The sequence below is a fragment of the Chelonoidis abingdonii genome, chromosome 9 (genome assembly GCF_003597395.2).
Source record: "Chelonoidis abingdonii isolate Lonesome George chromosome 9, CheloAbing_2.0, whole genome shotgun sequence".
NCBI lineage: Eukaryota > Metazoa > Chordata > Testudines > Testudinidae > Chelonoidis > Chelonoidis abingdonii.
Genome location: NC_133777.1, coordinates 14,950,262 through 14,973,460, shown reverse-complemented (window position 1 = coordinate 14,973,460; position 23,199 = coordinate 14,950,262). Strand labels below are relative to the sequence as shown.

Genomic DNA, 23,199 nt, shown 5'->3' with positions numbered 1-23,199 from the left:
GGGGTTTCATCCGATGATGTAAATGTGGTCAGCTTCAGACTATGTTGCACATCTTTGACAAGTGCCCGCTGACTTGCTTTGATAGTGGACTATTGGCTCTTCACTGGCTGATGACAATGCAGTCAAATGACTGGGCATGCTGTGCATATGCTGAGAGAGTCAGAACAGTCAGCGAGCTGAGAGCACTCATGGCAGACTCACCATATACTATCTTCTATAAAGAAAAGATCTCTTTACGATCCCACCCTGGATTTATTCCCAAAGTAGTTTGAGTTTCATATGAGTCAGGTAATCCGCTTATCAGAATTTTTTCCAAAACCACGTCTCAAGTGAAGAGGTGGCTACATTCTCTAGATGACCAAAGGGCTTTGGCCTTTTATCTGCAAAGAACAAAGGATGTTAGATACCGAAACTTTGTTTACATAACAGAGCGATCAAGGGGTTAAGCAAGATTGACGTCGAGACTTTCAAACTAGATCTCAGGTTGTATTACCCTTTGTTACAACTAGCTCATAGTCCCCCTGCAGAGGGGTGAGGGCTCATTTCATTAGAGGGCTGACTACTATGGCTGCATTGCTGAGAGATATACTCCACCTAAAGATGTGTAGGAGACATACTTGTAGCAATTTGCATACCTTCATGAGATATTACACTCTGGTTCAGTTGTCAACTGCAAATACAGCTGTGGGGACAGCAGTATTACAGTAGACTATCGAATCTGCATCCTCGTGCCCATGCCATCTGACTGCTGGGTTATTAATTTCCCTTGTGTAGGATACACATAGGGACTGTCACTCAAAGAAGAAATTGAGGTTACTTACCCGTAACTGGAGGTTCTTCAAGGTGTGTGTGGTCCCTATCTGTATTCCGTTAGCCCCCCCCGACCCCGTCCCTGCAGATTATTCTGAACTGCAGTAAGAATGGGAAACAGGAATGGCGTTGGCATGCACCACCTTTATACCCTTGATTCTGAGCCCAATGGGAACTACAACGGAGGTGTAGGCCAACTGACAGTGCTTGCAAAAAAATTCCTGACTCAGGCGCATGGTGCGCATACATATCCGGCTTGTGGAATACAGACAGGAACCACATATCTTGAAGAACCTCCAGTTACAGGTAAGTAAACTCCATTTGTTTGGTCTCCTGTTTTGGAGTCCAAGGGTACTCAAAAGAATTGGCTGGAAACGAAAAGCTGAATCTTCATGTGCTTTTCAGGGAGTGGGCAAAAGTGGCTGTCATGTTTCCACTGCCAGTTCTGGGGCAGAGGGGCACCGAGTAACTGGCTGCTTTAAATAGTTGTACAGTCCCACTGGGGTACTGGAGCACAGTATGCCCCAGCTATGCCCTTGTATGCTCCCAACACACACACCATGGGGGAGAGGGGAAACAGGGTGTAGCAGCATTGTCTTTACACCACTTTACACCCACGCCAGGAGAATGCTCAGCTGTCCGCTTAAGGCCTCTTGAAGATTTCCTTGCACGGCTAGAGCATATCAAAGGGGATTTATTGAGTTTGAAGATCTGCCTCATGCTGTTTCTATGTGGATTTAAATCTGACTTTCAGAAGAGGAAATTGAGATGCATAGGGGGATGGTAGTATTCAGTCATGTTAGATCTATTAATGTGTACTGCTGTTTTTCTGACTTAAAATAATCTGTTTGTATTTATTTATAGCATTCTTCAGCATCCAAACGTTCTGCAATGTATTGGGCGGTGTGTGGAAGCCATCCCGTATCTTCTGGTGTTTGAGTTGTGTGATTTAGTAAGTAAACTTAATAGTGAAAATAGTAAATTTAATAATAGTTTATAGTTAGAAAATACTGTTTTCTTTGGAGTACATTTTAAGAGGTTTTGTGAACCTCATTATTGAAACCACCTGTTCATTTTTTAAATGTTCCTTGAAGAGTCAAATAAAGATATCTTGAAAGGTAAATAACATTTACTTTTTCTCATTTGTGGACCACAAAAGCTATATTTGTTTATATTTAGCTCTCTAAGTTCAGGATTTAACTCCTAGTTCATTGTGGGACTTTCTAGAGAGGAAAATAATTGTACAGAAAGTAAGCTTTGCCACTTTGTTCTTCCTGGACAACAGAATTGTTAGTATATCACATTTTGAAAAAAACCCTGTTAATTCTATGCATGAATGAGGCAGAAGTCCTGTGGGGGTGGAGGGAGGAAAGGGAAGTGGAGAGTACAGGATCATCTAACTAAAGACTGGTATCGTAATGCATAAGCCCAAGGGAACCAAATGAAGGTTGCATGAGTAACCTTAATTCATACATTTCCTAACTTTTGAGAATTTGATTTTAGTGTTAACATTCTTTTAATGTCATTTATTTATGCAAATTCTTAAAAAATTAAGAACTTTAAAATTGAAAAAAAACAAACAAACCCCAAATTCAGTAAGGTGGAATTCTGTTAATACTTCATATGGATTTTCATCAGGGTTTGGGATCTTTAGATCCACAGCACAGTTCTCAGGCTTCTAACTGATAGCATAGAACAGTGGTTCTCAAACTGGGGCTGCCATTTGTGTAGGGAAAGCCCCTGGTGGACCTGGCCAGTTTGTTTACCTGCCAGGGCCGCTGGTCCCACTGGCCACGGTTCGCTGCTCCAGGTCAATGGAAGCGGCGTGGCCTGGCCTGCAGGGGGCTTTCCCTACACAAGTGGCGGCCCCGGTTTGAGAATCACTGGCATAGAAGGCTGTTATCTTTCTCATGGATTTGCCACTAAAGGGACATGGTGACGAGATTTCCCAGTGGGTTTCACAGCAATTTGTTAGACAGCAAAAGAATGTTGAGACTCAGGAATAATAGGTTCAATTTCAGGTTCTGTAGGGAAGGTTTCTCTTTGCTGCTCTCACTCTTTCCTTCCCTTAGATTCATGAAATTTATCATTTCATGATCACTGTCTCCAGGTTGCCTTTCACCTTCAGATTTACAGCCAATTCCTCTCTTTGTCCGAAGATACAGGAGTGGGTGGGTGAGATTCTGTGGCCTGCGTTGTGCAGGAGGTCAGACTAGATGATCATAATTGTCCCTTCTGACCTTAAAGTCTATGATTCTATGGTTAACAGACCCTTCTGTCCCTGCCCCTCAATCTCTCCATGTCCCTTTCTACTCCTATTTTTCTTGGTTTCGGCCCCTCTTGTTCCTGTGCAGTCAGCTTTCCCCTCTGTTCCTGATCCTATCCTCCCTGCCTCCAACACTCTCTCTTCCCCCTTGCTCCTCTACATTAAAGTCAGGCAGCTTTCTCTTTCTCCATGCTGCCAGGGTGGCAGCAGATGGAGCATTGAGAGCATAGGAATGACAGTCTCTCTGGTTTCAATTCCAGTTTTTGCTGCCACAGCAGCCATTGACAGTGGGAAGAGCAGTTGCAGCAAAGGTTCTGCTTAGTCCTGGTAACCCTGGGTTGGAATATGTTCGGTCTCTGTGGGTATGGTGTGTGCAGAATCTGGTTGAAATGTAGATGCTGTTAGGAAATGGATCATATGAAGTGGAAAAACAAAATCTTCGGAGAATCTAGCTGCTTAACTCTAACAAGCCTCTTCTGAGCATGTGCAAACTGAGATTTCAGAGGCTTATAAATTGGCGAAATGTAAGCATTTTTTTATTGGCACATCCCTAATACCGGTGTGACCTCCTTGCCAAACTTCAGTTCCCTGCTCCAAAACATGGAAAGTTAGAGCTGCTCAGTTGCTTTTTTTACTCAATTTTTTTAATATGGGCAAAGCAACTTATTTTCCCCTAAATTTATTTTTGGAAGGGTTTGAACCGTTTTACCATAAATTTCCCAGAAAAATTCAGCCTGAGGATTGAAATTTTCTATGCCCAAATGGTAATTTGGCAAAGTTGCAAGCAACTGAAAACAACTGTGTAATGGATAAGGAGCTGCTATGTAATAATCGAAGAATACTGAGATGTAACAATTTTATGATCACTCTGTGACCTTGTCAGTGAAGTCAAGTTGTTGTATATTGGGTTCTAAGACTTTTCTGTGTGAATTTATTGATTTAGTTTAAGAGACTGGGGAAGAACAAACAGGAAGGCAACGCAGTAGCTCCCTGTTTAAGCAACCTCTGACAAAACACTTCAGGGGTCGGGGCCAATTACAGAACAATGCTATATTTCTAGGCCCCTGGCCAAAGTGATACGGCTGTTCTGTCGGTATTCTGAATGAAGAGACCAAAAGAACAGTAAACAGTGAAAAACCCCTTCTGAGGAAACGGGGAGGTGGTGGTGGAGAGGAGTCCCTTTGTCAGCAGCTGTCAGGGGGACAGTTTGATACAGAGAGGCTCTGTAGAAGAGTCTGAAAGAGTTGGGTTATTTCCCCAGCTTCCAGGGAATGGTAAGCCTTGCAGACAGACGGACAGGCAAACATAGGGATTGGCTTACTGTTTTGGGGAGCTATTTTTTCTGAAATGCTTTTGTTTTAAATATATACTTTGCTTTAAGAAAGCTGTGTGGTCACTGGTTACCACTGTCATTCTTTCTAGAGAGAAGAAAACAGCAGGTGCTGAACATAAGTCAGACCTGCTGAGGAATTGCAATTAATCACTGGGGATTGCAGCGAGATCCAAGTCTGTGAGAGGGAGAATCATGCAATTCCACCTCAAGATAGAGGTGACTGCTTGAGGCCTAGTACCTCAGTGGTACACTTCAGACGAGAAGGGGTCAGAGGTGCAGTTACTTGAGAATTGTGACATACAGTACTTAGTTGGATTTTTTGTTTTATTTTTCTATGTTTGGATGAGTTTAAAGATTAGCTGTAGAACCAACTCTTTTTAAAGGATTGTGGTTTCAAAGAATTCTTAAAGCAGGATTTCATTGCAAAATGTATGAAGACAGAAATAGACTCGAATGTGCATATATAAGGTACATCAAAAGTAAATCTCCCAGAAGTAATAAAATAGTGATTAGGCTTTGCTTGTAAAATTTTTACTGTTAATCAGTTTTACCAATATAAAATTCTTTCCCGAAAAGCTCAGTGCACAAATATGATTGTATTCACATTAATTGATTCAAGCAATTTCAAACAGAATAGCAGGGTGAACCTATGACATTTCTCAGAGAAAATGCTAGTTAACCTCCAAAGATGACTACCTGTTTTAATCATTGTCTTTTGCTCAGATTGTATTAGCTGTATTTAAATAAAATGAGGCAGATGAATCCCTGATGGAATATCAGTCATCTTTTCTCTTTATAGAAAAATGGTTTGAGCTTAGAAGAAAGTTGCATTTTACATTGCTTATGTTAACACAGATAAGCACATAATCAGCTCTTACTGCCATATTTCTGAGTAGTTAAATTATTTAACTTGACTTTAAAAATTACTCAATCTTCAAATGTAAAAGTTGCCCTGCTTCTCTTATTACAGAAATTTTTTTTTATACTCTCATTTGGTTTGAGACTTAACGGTTAATGCCAGAATTTATCATGGTAGAAGATAATCCAGAGAAGGATTTTACTTACGTGAGATAAAATAAACTTTCAGTTTAATTGACAGCCAAAGAAGTGGCTTTCATAAACCTCAATGCAGTTGAATTATCTCATTGGCATGGAAAATAAACACTGCTGATTTCCGTTCCAAGCAAACTAAAAATGTATCTGGAAAATAGAGTAATAAATGTCTAAATAAACTATGTAGTAAGTTAAAGTTAAATAATGCTTGCCTGTATAATTTGTGTTTCTCAGACTGAATATCTAGCCTACCTGGCGGAGTTCTGACCTCTTGGGTAGGGTTCTACCTATTGTTGTTTGTTTGTTTTTTAATTCACTGAGCATACAGGCAAATAAGATGTGGTCCCTACCCCAGAGATCTTACAGTTAATCAGACATCATAAGGGAAGAAGAAAGGATAATGAAAAACAAGATTTACTACTTCAAGAACATATGTGCAGTACTATTAAACTAATTTCTCTATCTCATGTCTGTTTTGATGGGGGGAGGGGGAGGGGAGAGGGAAGGGGCTAGAGAGGAGTAATGTAAAAAGGGGCGAAATTTAAAAGGCTGTAAGATTTAGAGTGAGGGTGGTAGAGAGAGGGAATATGGGATGGGTGAGGAAGGGCCGCAGGGGTTGGAGTTCTGTGATTGGAGAAGTCCAAAGAAAACTCAAGTATAGATATCAGTTTTGATGTCCAGAGTCTGCTGTTGTAGAATCTGCTTCTACTGCTGTGGCTGCAGTGGAAACTGCTGGTGGAATTTCCGGGCAGTTTAGGCATTTGTAGAAAAGGTGGCAGGCCCTACACTAACCTTGTCCCCAGCTGGCTACTGCTAGGTGTACATGGATATTTGCAATGACTTGAACCTTATGTACTCTGCCATTCAAGTTTCCTCAGTCCCCACTGTGGTCCTGGCAAGGTTAGTGGCTAGAGTCATTGGTGCCTGGAGTGGCTGCATGTGGGTCTAGTGGGAAGCAATATATTATATATACTATAGCAATATCATAGCACAGTAAAAGCCTTCATTTTGTTACTAGTATTTGTGAAAATGTGTGAAATTCTGCTCAATAGAAAATAAATTTCCTGTGTTAACATCTGCATGAAGAGGAAACTGATTTCTAGCAATGAGGAGCCTAAGATGCAAATCATGTTTGATGCAGGAACTGTAATGCTTTCAGAAATGACCTGAAGTGACTGTCTTTTCTGGGGGTGAGAAGTAATCCATTGTTCATGGGACTTCTGGCAGTAATGTGTCTTTGTGACAGAGCTAGGAGATTAAAAGTCAGGCCATTAAATTTATTTTACTTTACTCATTTTACAGAACTGAAAAGGAAGCAAAAGAACACTCTGAAAGCCTGTAAATTTACACAGGTGGCTGGGTAAAGAAATTAAATCCCAGTTTTCACTTCGTAACATAAAGAAGTTGGCTATAATTCTTTAAAATAGTTACTGTAGAAGATGTATGTGCTTAATGTGTTACTTAATCTTAAATGATCCTGTAACAGTTTACACTATATTTTGGGTGCAGTGTTCTGATCTATAATTACTTAATGGTGTCTCAAGATGGTGCCAGGTTAGTAAAGTAGCCAGCTGATTTGCCTTAATATATTACCAGTCAGATGCGGCCAACTTTTTGTTAGGACAGCAAATCTTCTGATAGAATGATCTAAGTTATGAGTAAAGAAAACTTTAGAATAAATGGAGTTAACATTTGTATTGTGAGGTTGGATTACCTGTCAAAATCTACTTCTGCAGAAACTCACTCTCCAGGAACCTACCAGTTCCATGAGTAGATGAGGTCAGCAGTCTACAGTTATTTGAAGTGCTCTGCATGTGCTTAAAACGTTGTGTTGCTGGTGGAGTCTGAAATAGTTGGAGTCACAAAAGTGCAGCCTTCCACTGATAGTCATTTTTAAAACTTCAGAAGCTAGGTTTTGTTTTTACAAATATCTTAATCTTTCGATGTATAAGACTTGGTACTCTCAATCATGATTAAATTCTGATGCTTATGTTTTTCCAGACATCTCATTTAATAAACTTAACTTGTTTTAGGACTTGTTTTTCCAGACATCTCATTTAATAAACTTAACTTGTTTTAGGACTGTGAAAATCTTCTTCCTCCACACCCTTTGATGCAATCAAATGCTGAGCACCTCTTCATTTTGTACACTACTTGTTGAGAAGTAGCAGCAAAATGGCAGCATTCATTGAAATAAAATAACGTGAATCCCAGTGAGATCTGAGCTGATCAGGGACAACCCGAATTTTCAGACCTTTTTATTAGTAAATGCACAATGCTGTCGTGACATAAAGGTTTTAGAAGCATGTTTGGGATGGCTGCATTACTTAGAGTGATAAAGCCATGAGTAAGTAACGTGTCATCTCAAGTGAATCCTAGAAAAGTCATTATAAAGCCACATACAAGTAGTTTTTGTGTCCTCCTTTGATACTTTTTATATTGCTGCTTGGAAGGTAGATTGCCAGGGATCTTTTCTAGATGGAGAGTCAGTACATGGCTGTAAATTTATAGTGCACCAGCATGCGGTGCATGAACTGTCTGTGTGGACCCTGCTACTGCTCATTAAAAGTTCACTAGTGCTCACTGATCTGAGATCAAAGTACACTAAGGAACTTACAGAGCACGGCAATAGAGTCCACATGGATGGTTAGTATGTGGCATACTAATGTATTGTAGATTACTCCCCAATTTGCTGTGCAATGACTCTCCCTTTTGATAAACCCTTAGTTATTGTTTACAGTGACTAATTTAAAATAGCTCAACTATAAAACATTGTTTATATAAAATATATATAGCTAAATTATTTACTAAATGAGAGCCATATAGTCCATTTTACTCCCTAAATTTTAAATATGGGTATCAGAAACTCCTATTCAGTGCACTTGAAACACATTCTAGGACTTTAATTCAACTGGAGCAAACCATAAATGAACAGTTGCTGTTTATTCTGAATGATAGTTTCACAAAGGACATACTGACTGTTACTCTTGCATCTTGCTGCCATCTAGAGCTAATTAGGCAGTTCTGTTCAATGCTTTTTTAACATGGAATTTGAAACTGAATTGTATAAGTGAGGATGCTATTTGCTTCGTGAACTAAATTTTAGATTCTGTGTGTGTTCACTGGCAAGGTAAGTAAACCAGATGCATATGTCGATATATACACTGTCTATGGAATATAATTCACATATCAAATTAAAACAGTTGTCTAATCATACATTTAATGCAAGTGTTTAGAAAAAAATTACTGTTCTAAAAGACTAATTCTATAGCACAATGAAAATATCAAATATTTCAAACTTTATGAATTAGCAATTGAAAACAGGGCAGAAAAAGAGATTATAATGAAAGACCCAATGTACCATAACAGAAAAGCTATATGATTGCTTTAATTATAAGTAGTTATACTGATTTAAAACAAAGGATTTATACTACACTTCTTGTAAAAGCAGATGTGGATAGAATAGTAACTTGTACTGTAGACATAATTTTAATGTCCAGATTATTTAAAGTAATTTGTTTTAAACAGGAATGGTGGCTGCTTATTTTTTTTAACAATCCTTATTTAGTAAGTTCTCCATTGCCACATCATTCATCATGCAGTACACCACAACCTCAATATAATGCCACCTGATGTAACACGAATTTGGATATAACGCAGTAAAGCAGTGCTCTGGGGGGTGAAGGGGCTGCACACGCCGGTGAATCAGACCAAGTTCAATATAACATGGTTTCACCTATAATGCGGTAAGATTTTTTGGCTCCCAAGGACAGTGTTATAAAAAGGTAGAGATGTATTAGATGAAAATAACATTTAGTAACCCTTTTCATAACCTATATGTCCGTGACACCATGCATGAATGCCTAGGAAGGAGTATCATAAAAAGGGATCTGGGGGTCATAGTGGATCACAAGCTAAATATGAGTGAACAGTGTTGCAAAAAAAAAGCAAACATTCTAGGATGTATTAGCAGGAGTGTTGTAAGCAAGACACGAGAAGTACCGTAATTCTTCCACTGTACTCAGTACAGGTTAGGTCTCTACTGGAGTATTGCATTCAGTTCTAGGCACCACATTTCAGGAAAAATGTGGACAAATGGGAGAGAGTCCAGAGAAGAGCAAGAAAAATGATTAAAGGTCTAGAAACCCTGCCCTATGATAGAAGATTGAAAAAATTAGGTTTGTTTTAGTTTAGAGAAGAAAAGACTGAGAGAGGACATAAGTTTTCAAATACATAAAAGGTTGTTACAAGGAGGAGGGAGAAAAATTGTTCTCATTAACCTCTGAGGACAGGACAAGAAGCAATGGGCTTAAACTGCAGCAAGGAAGGTGGTTTAGGTTGGACATTAGGAAACACTTCCTAACTCTCAGGGTGGGTTAAGCATGGAATAAATTGCCTAGGGAGGTTGTGGAATCTCCATCATTGGGAGATTTTTAAGAGCAGGTTCAATGAACACCTGTTAGGGATGGTCTAGTTAATACTTAGTTCTGCCATGAGTGCTGGGGCTAGACTAGATAACCTCTCGAGGTCCCTTCCACTCCTATGATTCTTAACTTGGGCATTCATATAACATACAACCAGTTAAGATCTTTGAGTAAATTAATTCTAGTGGCATCTCAACCAAGTATGAATATAAGTGTATGCTGCATTCCTGGCTGTGTTCCAAATGATTCATTATGTAGGAGTATCTTACCTTCTGCAAGACTGGAGCACTGTACTGACCCAGCATTGTTGTAGGATATGCCTCTAAAAGACTACGAAGATGATAGCACCATAGTTACGTCAGCATATCTGTGCTGGCATAGCCCCATAGTGTAGATGCAGTCTGCACTGACAGAAGGTGTTTTTCTGTTGGTGTGTGAATACCACTTCCCCGGAAATTAACTGTTGATGGATGCCCTCTTCTGTGGCCTAGCTACAGTTACACTGCAGATTATGTTGCCATAGCTACATTGGTTAGGGGTCGATTTTGTTTCACAACCTTGACCAATATAGCTATGCTGATATAACTTTCCAGTGTAGACCAGGCTCTAGATACCTTTACAAGTTCATCATAAATTCAATTAAAACAGCTGTTTCTGCATAAGCCATTGGCATTTGTACTTTAATCTAGTCCTTCCCAACATAATTCCAATAACTGACATTTATTTCCACAATATACAAAAATAAACTTAGTAAATTGAGCTTCATTTTCTTCTTCTACTAAGTCATTAGTATTGTTTGCCCAAACCCTTACTGAAAATGAATCACTAAAATGTTTTGAGTTGGTAAGGTATTGTTTGGCTTGGTGGTGTTTTCTGTGTACCTTTTATTATCACCTGCGTATTGACAATGTTAGCTGATGCTGAGACCTTTTCTTTGCTTAGCATAAATCTCTAATCAAGAGTTTATAGATATCATTTGCACTGACTTTCATTTTTTGGAAATGAACCAGGTTGAAATATATGAAGTTTAGAGGACTGCAAATACCAGTGTTTTGAAAGACAAAACTTGATCATGCACAGTCTTTAAAGATCAGCAGCTGCGAAAGGCTTAGTTTTGTTTACCATCTCTTTTTCTTGGAAGAGATGTTTGTGATTAGTCCTAAAATGATAAATACCAGACAAATATTTGGATTTAACAACAGTTTTATTGCAGCTTAGTATTGAAGTTGTGACTTCATATCTTTATAAACAAGACAAATGTATTTTTGTGCTAGAAATGAAACTTCAAATGGTCACCTTAAAATGTGGGTAATACTGGCTCAGTGGATTACAGAACTGTAGGTGGGTTAGTATTATATACTGCTATGAAGGACACAGTTTCCTCTTTACACCAGCTCTTCATCTAATCTGCATTCCTCCTTCCCAGCTCAGCAGGCTCCTTGCCCATTAACTCTCCCTGGTCTATTTTTTTGTTCCCTCTGTATTGAAATCAGGCTGGTTTGTCCTCCATGCTGCCTGGGGTCCAGCTGGAGAAAGTCACTGAGAGTGAAGGAGAGGCAGTGCTCATTCCAGAGTGGCCATTACAGGGAAAGACTCCTGCTTGGTTACAGAGTCCTGCAACCCAACTCAAATCAGGTTTCAAGTGTTGGGTCAGGTGGGAAAACAACTAGACCCCATCTGGTTGGTACGATGGTGGCTCCATGCTGTGCTGGCTGCTGCTATCTTGCTATGTTGTGTGCACTGCAGAGTGAGTGTGCCGAGGAGTCTCAGCACCTCTCTCTCTCCCCTCCTCTGCAGTACACACACTGCAACAGAGTATGGTGGATGGGAGGAACAGGGCACACAGTCACCACTGGGACAGCCCCATGGGAGGAGGTGACAATGGCACTGACTTAGGTTCATGGGGAAGAGTTGAGTTGTATGGGCTTGGGTCTGGGCTGGGCTTAAAAATTAGTCTCCGACAGAGCTCTACTTTGCTTCTGTAGCATGCTCAGTCATTATGTAATAGTGAATGTGCAGTCTGGTCAATGCTAGAAGCTGAGAGAGGCTCAAATATGCTCAGCGCAAATGGAATCTTATAGAAGTGTAGGGCTGGAAGGGACCTTGAGAGGTCATCTAGTGCACACACTTCCACGTTAAGGCAGGACAGAGTATACGTAGACCATTCATGGCAGGAGTTTGTCTAAACTCTTTTTTTTTTAAATTCTTGGAAACCTATTACAATACTTAACTAATACTTTTTTCCTAATCTCTTCCCTAAATCTCTCTTGCTGCAATTTAAGCCAATTACTTCTTGTCCTACCTTTACTGAACATAGAAAACAATGGATCACAGTCCTTAACACATTTGGAGACTGTTATCAGGTTCTCCCTGCAGTCTTCTTTTTTCCAAGATAAAACTTATTCAGTTTTTTTAACCTTTCTTCATAGATCATGTTTTCTGTACCTTTAATCATTTTTGTTGCTCTCCTCATTCCTACACTTTTATTTCATCTTTCTTGCTCCTATTGTATTTCTAGAACCTATTGCCTTTTACGTCCCTTGCCAGTTGTAATTCATTTCATGCTGTAGCCTTTCTGATTTTTGTCCCTACATGCTCGTGCAATTCTTTTGTACCTGTCTTTAGTAATTTCTCCATGTTCCCACTTTTTGTAGGATTCTTTTTTTATTTTCAGGTCATTAGAGCTCCTGATGCAGCCATGTAAGCCTCTTACTGTTCTTCGTATTTTTGCTTCACATTGCGATAGTTTGCTGTTGTGCCTTATATATTGTCACTTTGAGAATCTGCAGGCTCTCCTGAACCCCTTTGATTTTGTTCCCATGGAACCCTACCTACCAGTCCTTGGAATTTGTTAGTTTGGTTTTTTGAAGTGCTTTGGAGATTTTAGCTGGTAAAATCAAAGAAGTCTCTACTTATCACATGAATTGCAGTTTTTCAAAGGCTTGGAACTTGGCCAAATTTAGGCACATTTTCAATGGGTGGCAAAGTCACATACCTGACATACAAGCTACACCCTGCCAAATTTCAAGTCACTGATCCAAAGCGTATGGTACAGAGCTGTTTTAAAAAAATGGTCCCCAGAATTTAAGATGGAGAAAACATATTTTTACCTGAGCTTCCTTCTTGGAAACAAGTGAACCATTTTGGCTGAAATTATTTGAAAAACTTCAGCCTGAGTCAGACACCTGGGCATCTAAAATTTCAGCCCAAGTGGTTGGTTTGACAAAGTTATAAATAACTGCAATAGGATCTTGTAATGGGAAGAATTGGGCAGGCTTAGTAGGTGGTGCTGCCAGCCCCACCTGAAATGAATTACTCTCTGTGCTTTTTGCCTGTTTGTTGAATTGAATCTTATTGTGATCTACCAAAGACACTATAGCACTGTGAAATCTAGTGCTGGTAACTCTCTAAATCCAAACATAGGAGCTATAGTGTCATTTTGGAGAGATTTAGACTTCCACCTTTATTACTGGATACAATTAATGTATTCTTGCTTTTGGACACTTTTTTGTCTGAATGTTTAAGAACATTATTGTAAACTGTCTTCTCAGTCACAAAATGTTTCTAGCAGAGTTTATGGCAAGGACTTACCATTTTTATATGATTTCCTTTGTTACATCTGGTCCAAACTCATAAACCAAACCAGATGGAGCCCTCCTATGGACTCATTCACCTGTGTACCATTTATTCACAGTATCACCTAGGTTCCATCCACATGCTGCCCTCCTGTGGTACCTGAATTCTCAGACTAGGAAGGTGGCGAATAAGGCATGCAATTGACATTGAAAGACCTGGCCAATTGGGGATCTCTTGTGTTTCCCCACTTCCAAGGTCAGCTCTGCTGGTTTACAGAATGTTGTCTTTTTAGATGGCTTCACACCAGTCTCTTTGTGGTAGCGCAAGTCCATCAAGCCATATTTTTCATTTTAAGTGTTATTGCTGTACATTATATACATATGAAAAAGTGATCTAGAGTGTTAACTGCTGAATGACTTGAAATGAAATATCCTTAAAAGAAAAGTATCATGTGCCTTAGATGCCTTCTGTAAGAATACCAGTAGACTCTTGAAACTTGATGAGGAGACTCTTTATTAAGCACTTGTTTTTTTAAATACTAATAATAACCTTGTTGACTAATGAAAACTAATGTTTTGTTGCTTCTTCATTAAATATCTGGGTGCAACCAGTGTAAGAGACGGTTGATAAGAATTTCCATCTTGTTTTACAGGGTGACCTAAAAACCTATCTCTTCAATGAGCAGGAGCATATTAATGGAGATTCACAAATAATGCTGCTACAGAGAATGGCGTGTGAGATCGCTGCTGGACTTGCCGTAATGCATAAACATAATTTTGTGCATAGGTATGCTTTCCAAATAAGTAAGAATGTTTGTTATGCTGCACTCCAAAACTCATGCAGACTTTTCTTTAAGTGTCGTGATTGAAATAAAAGCAATATGTATCAAAGTAAAAAGATATTTTATAAGGTATGATTCTGAATCAGTTAGACGATATTTTTCTTCATTAAGAAGGGTTGATTTGTATTCATTGAGTTGGAAACTAAATTGTAGTATTTAAAGCCTATAACTCATAACTGATGAAATGCTGCAGAACTAGACTCCCAAGTGGTGAAGTAGATGTCTCTGCTACCATGTGGAAGAACTAGTTGTGCAAACAACTTGCAAAAAAAAAATTGAGTTTGAAATGGTCTTTGGACATTCCTCCTTCATCTGGTTGAGCTCCGGTGCATTGCTGTGATGTATAAAGGAAGTATGAGCATAATGGTTGTGTTCTGCAGATGATCTCTGTATCCGCTTAAAGGGTCAACAATTGCTTAAGTTGACTGACTGAGCAAGAATTTCAGAATCATTTTGTCTTAATGAATTTCCCCAAGACTTAGCATCTATGTAAATAGTATTGTCAGTGAAGCTTATTAAATCTCATGATTCCAGACACTGCATACTGTCAAATCTTACTACATACCTCAAATCTTTAACTCTGAAAATGCCAGTTTATAGGGCAATAGAAAATATATATGTCCCAAAACAGCATGGCCCAGCTAGAAAATAACTGGAAGTAACTACAAGGTAATTGCTTTCATGTCATTTCAAAATTGCTGTCACTTTTTAAAAATCACCAGTTTAAGTGTAAGACTTAGCTATAGAGCTGTATACTTTATTATGAAAGCTCTTAAAAGTAGAGCTTTAACTTGAATGCAGCCATTAATCAGTTTCATTACTAAAATGGAGTAAACTGGTTAAGATTGCATTACAAGGTGAAAGGTTTGCATTAGATCCAATTCTTTTTGCCATTTTTTTGTTTGTAGGGTAAGGAGATGAGGTTAATTGGTCCTTGAGCCAAATTCAGCTTCAGTTTAAGCAGTGCAATTCCACTTAATTTACAACAGACTTTTATAACATTTTCTTCAAATTACATTTTTACTCAGTTGAATAGCTAGAGTTTTAAAAGATTATATGAAGTATAAGTGATCTATTCTGATTTTTTTTTAAATCTTGGAAAAAGTAATATGGAATTTTTCCTTTCCTTGCTGGCTTAACTGCATCTAGTGCAGGGAATAGTATTTGAAAGTGGAACAGTGGAGATGTCAAGTGAAAAAACCTTCATGCATGTATGATGAAACTAAATACAAGGGAACATCATAAAGAACAAGATTAATTGAGGAGAGACTTGGTCCTGTGTTTATTAGTCGTACATTCTGAAATAGCAAATCTGACAGTGTTCAAGTCCTGTCTATGATTCTGTAGCTGTAGTTCTAACATAACACACCATTCCCAGCCTTCATTGGCTAGAAGCCTGGGACTTTCTGTTCCTTAGATTCAAGATTTCCCATGCAATATGTTGCTTAAATGCTGCTGGACCAATTCAACCCTGAATTTGAGTTGCTTCCATTGGTGTATTGGCAGTGTTATAAACAGCATACATAGCTCAAACATGCATCTTAAAATAAAGACAAACCTAGAAAATAGAAACCACTTTCTCTCAGTGAGTAAAGTAAGCCTAAATGGAAAGATGGCTGTGAATGTAAATCTGTTCCTCTGCTTATCTGATCTTTTCTACATGCTGAGAAAAGTAGGGGTTATTGAATTACACAACTCAAATAAATGGATGGGTGTCACAACTGTTACAGGAATAAGATGAATATGCATTTTAAAGTTAGGGGTCATTTGATACTTGATTTTTTAACCTTGTCTGTACCTGTGCCTCAGAATTAGTGAAGCATAGATAATTTGTAAGTTCATTCATACTACCAATGATATTACATAGTTGCATGCGAGCTGCTGACTTGATTTATGGAAGTACACAGTTTGTAAAATGTCAGGTTTGTCTTAAGTACTTTCCCATTCCTATCTTATGACCTACAGGAAGTCTGTTTTAAATTATACATTGTACCTGGCTTATGTGTCTGTGTTTTTGCTTACATTGAAATACATTGTCTAATGAAACATTTGAAATAATGGGATTTCTTTTCATTTTGACCCTTTTTGTTTTTATTGCTCTTTGATCTCCTCAGGTCTGGGATCATCTTTTTTTACTTAAAGTGTTAAACACATTGTGAGTGCTCCTGTAAAGAATAATGAAATACTTACAGTAAATAATAGATGACAATTTTTAAAATAATTTCAACTTTGTATTTAATGTACAGGCCCATACTGATTATCTTTATTTAAACTGCTTTGTGCACACATGTTCATTAGTTTTACCAATATAGAATGTTTCTCTTATCGCCCAGGCAGAAATATCAGTTTATGAACAGACTTTCTTTTTCCCAGCTATCTGTATATCTAACATCTCTTGGCTTCAGAACAGAGCACTAGATACCAAATCTACTTAAAAGTGTTAACTATGGCTTAATCTTTTTCCAATGGAAAGAAAACTGTAAACAAGCTGGTTGTCTGAAAAGCAGCCCTGTGTTAACTATTGCTTTCATATGGAGATATTGGAATGGGAATTACCTTGCAGTTGACATTTTTGGATATGAGGAAACTATTAAATTGGTTGAACAGGAACCACTGAGGGCCAACTGGAGTGACTTTAGGAGGGAGATGAATGAAGGGAGTAGTAAATATGAAAGGTGGTGTGGTTTAATTTGTGCTCAGTGTATCCTCCTTTTATTAATTGGGATTTTGAGCATATAAAAATACATCTAATTCATTTTTGTTAACATTTGTAGAGAACCTCTTTATTAATAGTAATAGATCTGTGGACAAGATTATGGCAAGAGGTTTGATTTAGGTAGAGTAATGTAACACTTGAGTTGGTGCTCCTGAAGATAGGCCAGGGGTCGGCAACCTCTGGCACGTGGCTTGCCAGGCTAAGCACCCTGGCGGCGCGGGCCAGTTGGTTTACCTGCTGCGTCGGCAGGTTCGGCCAATCGTGGCTCCCACTGGCCACGGTTCCCTGTCCCAGGCCAGTGGGGGCAGCGGGGTGTGCTGGCCGTGGCTTCCTGCTGCCCCCATTGGCCTGGGACAGCGATCCACGACCAGTGGCAGCTGCGATCGGCCAAACCTGCCCATGCAGCCGGTAAACAAACTGTCATGGCCCGCCAAGGTGCTTACCCTGTCGAGCTGTTTGCTAGAGGTTGCTGACCCCTAGGATAGGCTAATAGTTTGGACAGAGTTCAGGCATGTGCTGTGTAAGTTCCCTACGACACTTTACCAGTACATCTCTGTCCTGACCTGAAATCCCCTTGCTATTTCAGTCCTGTGTCCTTTTTGATCAGACTGCCAGTGTGCCAAATTATGTGGTGACTGTGTGTGTAAATGTTCACTAAAGACAGGTCTGAAATGACCAAATTTATTTTTGTTTGTGACCTAAAAGTACTATGCCTTGTTCTCCAGAAGTGGTATAAGTCTTGAGGATGCCTTTTGCACATACATGAGCATGTTATGTTTCTAGTTGTTTGAGAGAGCAGAAGAACCTAAATGTACCAAAGCAAAATCTTTGCTCCACTTTCCCAAAAAAGCTGTGGCATGGTTCTTGAGCTCTAACCACAGACTGTGATTACTAAGAGTTAAAAATAGAACACAAGGCATCCATTTTTCAGATAAGGTAGTCAGGTGCCAAAGGCATGTGTATATTTGGATACTTTAACAGAACTTTTTGTTCAGTCTCTTCAGCATCCCAAGTAGTGCTTACACTGTGGATTTTCATGACTGGGATGGTAGGAGAGCACACAATGAATTATTTAGTATTTGCATGTTAATACTTTATTTTAGTTTGGTAGTACCAGTGGTAGATCCAAAAAGTATAATGTTCCCAGAACCTTTCTGGGAGGTATTACTGAGCCTCAGCCTGAGCTGACTCTCAGTATTCTTTGCTTGCAAGAACTTAAAAAAAAAAAAAAAAAAAAAAAAGGGTCATGATTGCTTCTGTTTAGAAGGTGCGGGGAAATAACTTTGCACCAGAATATTTTGAAGATATGTATATGCAGCAAAATACCATATTTTCTTGGTTTGTTCCAAAACTGGAATACTTCTAATAGGAATTTCCATTTATTCTAATGTTTGTTCCCAGGGTTTGCACTGTAGTCCTGGTAGTTGTGAGAAGAATATGCATATGCTCATGCATTTTTTGTTTGGATAACTGGTCATGGTTATTGCAGTTGCTTCAAGGTCATAAGAACTATCAAATGAAGAAAAACGCTATTTTTAGTGCTCTCCTAATTTCTTACCATCTTCTGGATCCAGTTCAGTAACCAGCTGAGATAGTAATACATTGGAAAAGATACCTAGGATCAGAGGCAGTGACAATGCACTGCCAGTCATAAGTGGTGCAAGGCTTAGGTCAGGATGCATCCTGTCAAGGCCTAGTAACTTAAGTTAAGCCAAACACCTGCTCAGTATTTAATAAACAGCATCCTGTCCTAGTAGGACTAATATAGAAACTAAGTGGCAGGTGGGCATTGTGCTTAGAATTCTTATCTGAACAAGCAAGGACAGAAATCAAGAATTTAAATGATAAGCTGGCCATCACTACCGTCTCTTATCTATTCAAATCTGTCCACCTTGCACAATCTCAACAAGACAGCCAGTTGATTGAGACAAATGGTACTCCTAGATGAATGATAATTTAGCTGGTAGGTCTTTTAACAGATTTGCATCTTAACCTGGGTACAAGATTGTCCAGAGGTGTTTTTTTTTGTTTTTGTTTTGTTTTGTTTTGTTTTGTTTTTTGCAGTAGTTGCTGCAAGCCATTGATGTTAACAATAGTTGATCTAGTGAGGTATTCAGTCTGAGATAGTTTTCCTTTTCCCAGCTGGACTGATTCTGTTGGTTTCCAGAAAGATCCATAATATTAGTGGGATTCCATTTTCAGATTGTAGCCCTGGTTATGAAGTATTCTTGCAATGTAACTGCATGTCTCAGTGCAAAAGAAAGACCCATAGTCCAACTTTCCTTGTTTTCTTAACAACTTTTCCCACTAGAAAGATTTTTGATGACCATTTCAAAGGTATAATGTCTGAAGTAGGGCCAGGAACAAAATGGTGGCATTCCAAATTATTTATTCAATAAAGTACTCTGTTGCCACTCCAAGACTTCCTACTAGCTCTGGATAAAGGACTAGCTGTTGAAGATTTTTCTATAATGATCAGTAGCAATGCTGATAGGACTAATTTTTTCAAGGTTACCTTTAGCCATTGGAGCTGTAGTGGCTGCACTGCTGTGTGGGAGATGAAATATGCTCATTGGGATTCTGGAGCTCTTAATATATGATGCATGGACTCAAGATGCTTGCAAAATACTCAAACCCATTTTATAATAAAGCAAACACTATAAAACACAATGAGAGGAGACTGTCCGAAGCTAATCAGATCGTATTTAAGAGTTTGGTTCTTTCAGCTAGGTTCCTTCACTTCTAAATACTTCCTCTGTCGCAGCTTCGGTCAGACTGAGGCTGTGTCTGTACTATGAGCTAGAAGTGTTATTTCCCCAGCTTGTTTTCACATACTCACTCTAGCTCTCATCAAGCTAACACAAGGATAAATAGCATAGGTGGTGGCAGCTGAGTCACAGCTGAATCATGACACACACAAACCTATTTGAAAGGGGTAGGTATGTACTTGGCATAACCTAGCCAGACTTCTGCTGCCACTTCCTGTGCTACTGGGGCTATGCTATTATTTAAACTTGAGTTAGCTGGATGAAAGCTAGCAAGTTTAAAGGTAGCCTGAGAGTCCTCTGGTAACAGTTCTATTAACTGTTTCCCACCATGCACCAGTTGTAAAGGGGTGTACTCTTTCCCAGATAGTGCAAAACACAGAAAAAGGAGAAGATACAAGAGTAGAATTATGTTGGCAAGTGCCTTCATAGGCAAAGAAAATAGAGAATTTGAATTTTGGGTTACTACTGTCAGAGAAAACTGTACAGGGATATTTCCCAATCCCACAATCCTTATACTGCAAAAATGCAACTAGTTAGCTTGAGACAGATAATATGATGCATTACATTATAAAAACGTAGAAATGTAGGGCTGGAAGGAACCTCAAGAGCTCATCTATCCCATCCGCCCTGCACTGTGGATAACCTGTTCTTAAAAACGTCCATGGGCAGGGATTCCAAAATCTCCCTTGGCCACCTATTGCAGTATTTAACTAAGATACTAGGAAAAACTTTCTAATTATAGGCAAACTTAAATCTCCCTTTCTGCAGTTTGAGCAAATCATTTCTTGTCCTACCTTCAGTGGATATGGGAAAATAATTGTCACTGTTCTCTCTATAACAATCCTTAACATATTTGAACTCTTTTGTCAGACCCCCCCATAGTCTTCTTTCCTCAAGACTAAACATGCCATGTTTCCCTTTTCTGCATAGGTCGGTTTTCTAAACCTTGTATCATTTTTGTTGCTCTCCTCTGCACCCTCTAATTTGTGCATACCTTTCCTGAAATGTGATGCCCAGAACTGGACACACTACTCTAACTGAGTAAAGGGAATAATTATGTCCTATGTCTTACATATGACACTCTGGTTAAAACACCCCAGAATATTAGCTTTTTTCACAACTGCATTTTTTAGCTCATATTCAATTTGTGATCCACTATGACCCCCAGATTCTTTTCAGCAGTGCTACTGCCTACTTAGTTATTCCCCATTTTGTATTTTATGCATTTAATCTTTGCCTTCCTAAGTGTAGTACTTCACACTTGTCTTTATTTAAGTTCATCTTATTGATTTCAGACTAATTTTCCAATTTGTCAAGGTGTTTTGAATTCTAATCCTGCCCTCCAAAGAGCTTGTGACTGTTCCGAGCTTGGTGTCATCCACAAATGTTATCCATTATCCAAGCCATTAATGAAAATATTGAATAATACCAGACCCAGGACAGACTCCTGCGAGACCCCACTAGAAATGTCTTCCCAGTTTGACAGTGAACTGTTGATAACTGTTCAGTGTGGCCTTTCAACCACTGGTGCACCCACCTTGTAATTTCATCTAGACCATATTTCACTAGTTTGCTTATGTGAATTTCATGCAGGACTGACAGAAGCCTTACTAAAACCAAGATATATCACCTCACAGCTTCCACCCTCTGTTAAGCCCATAACCCTGTCAAAGAAGGAAATAGGTTGGTTTGGCATGATTTGCTCTTGACAAATCCATGCTCTTTATTCCTTATAACCCTATTATACCCTAGGCGCATACAAATTGATTGTTTAATGTTATGTTCCAGTATCTTTCCAGGTATCAAGGTTAAGCTGATTAGTCTGTAATTCCCTTGGTCCTCTTTGTTCCCCTTTTTAAAGATAGGTACTATGTTTGCCTTTCTCCAGTATGCTGGGACTTTCACCTATCCTCCATGAGTTCTTGAAGATAATTGCTAACAGTGCTGAGATTGCTTCTGTTACTGCATTCAGTATCCTAGGATGACTTTCATCATGCCCTGCTGACTTTAATACATATCTTATCTATTCTTAACTTGTTCTTTCCCAGTTCCAGCTTGTGTTCCTTCCTCCTTGTTGTTAATAGTGAGTTGAGTATCTATTCAGAATTAACTTTTTTAATGAAGATTGAAGCAAAGGCATGCATCTCATCCCAATTTGATGGTGATGTGTCTGAGATACTCCAGCAATGGGGGCAACTGACTTGACCCACTGTATGAAGTTGCAGGAGAATTACATTTGACTTCTGGGCTCAATATTTCTGTCCTTGGAACTGGGAGTATCATAGAGCATTAGCCTGCTAAACCCAGCCTTGTGAGTTCAATCCCTGAGGGGGCCATTTAGGGATCTGGGGCAAAAGTCTGTCTGGGGATTGGTCCTGCTTTGAGCAGGGGGTTGGACTAGATGACCTCCTGAGGTTCCTTCCAACCCTGATATTCTATGGTTTCTATGTCACTGCTACAATTCCTCCAGCAGGGTAGGAATAGTATTGATGAGCTCCAAAAAAGCATCCCTTCCCTCAGCCAAGGAAAGTAGTGGATAAGAAGGGTTTTGTTTTAGATCAGGGGCTGGAATATAAAACCTAGAGTCCTCAACGGAGGATGAATAGATGTCTCTTACGTCCTCTAAGATTACCTGACAAGTAGAAAGCTTTTATTTTAATCTGTATTTAACAGTTTTGAATAATGACTTATAATAGTACCACCAGTCTTAACTGCCAATATGAGCAATGGTACTGTAACACAAGAAACAACGGTTTTGCAATTATTAAATGAACAATATTTTTTTGCAAAATGTAGCTAAGTTTAGTAGATAACTGCCCGTGGACCTGCAAGACTGTCATTACAAATGTTTATTTCTGGCAACACTATCCTGATGCTGTCAGAGTATGTGGTAAAGCTCCAGCATCAGTGATTTTGTTGTTAGTGGTAAATTCAAGCAGCTAGAATTGTATTCTATTAATATTTTCTTCCAGGGTTCTTTTCCAGCTGTAGTTGCCTGAAATTAAGATGGGGAATTTGTTTTGTGTGTGTAAATGTCAATGCATTTTAAGCATTTATAAGTTGTCTGTCAGGTGATTACATTTGCTAAAGATATTGTCAAAGGGAACAAGTTCCTCCAGCTTAAAGGTGAAGAATGAAGTGCTAATATTTTTATGTGGAATCTTTTCCTTCAACTGCTACTGACTTACTACCATTAGCTGGAGCAGCTATAGCTACCTTACTGATCATGTGTACCTGTGATGAATTTATAATGGAAACTGGATATGAGTAGCTTTGGTGTTTCTCTAAGCTTTTGGGTTTGTTTCTTGTGAGACAACTTCTATGTACCTCTACTTTTTTCTTTAGCTTTGGTAAATTGCCTTTTTATGGATAATTAAATTCAATTTATAGTATATTAATATTAACAGGAATT

At 38.9% G+C, this 23,199-nt stretch overlaps 1 protein-coding gene across 2 annotated transcripts in view; it reads left to right on the top strand.

Moving 5' to 3' along the window:
• Window positions 1-23,199, top strand: part of LMTK2 (lemur tyrosine kinase 2) — a 78,913-nt gene that overhangs the window by 33,211 nt on the left and 22,503 nt on the right. The window contains exons 6-7 of one of the 2 annotated variants that reach the window (XM_032779260.2): window positions 1,675-1,762; window positions 14,115-14,248. In XM_032779260.2, the coding sequence (XP_032635151.1) occupies window positions 1,675-1,762; window positions 14,115-14,248 (222 nt within the window). The remainder of the gene's footprint in view (window positions 1-1,674; window positions 1,763-14,114; window positions 14,249-23,199) is intronic. The other variant, XM_032779261.2, reaches the window with a different exon arrangement.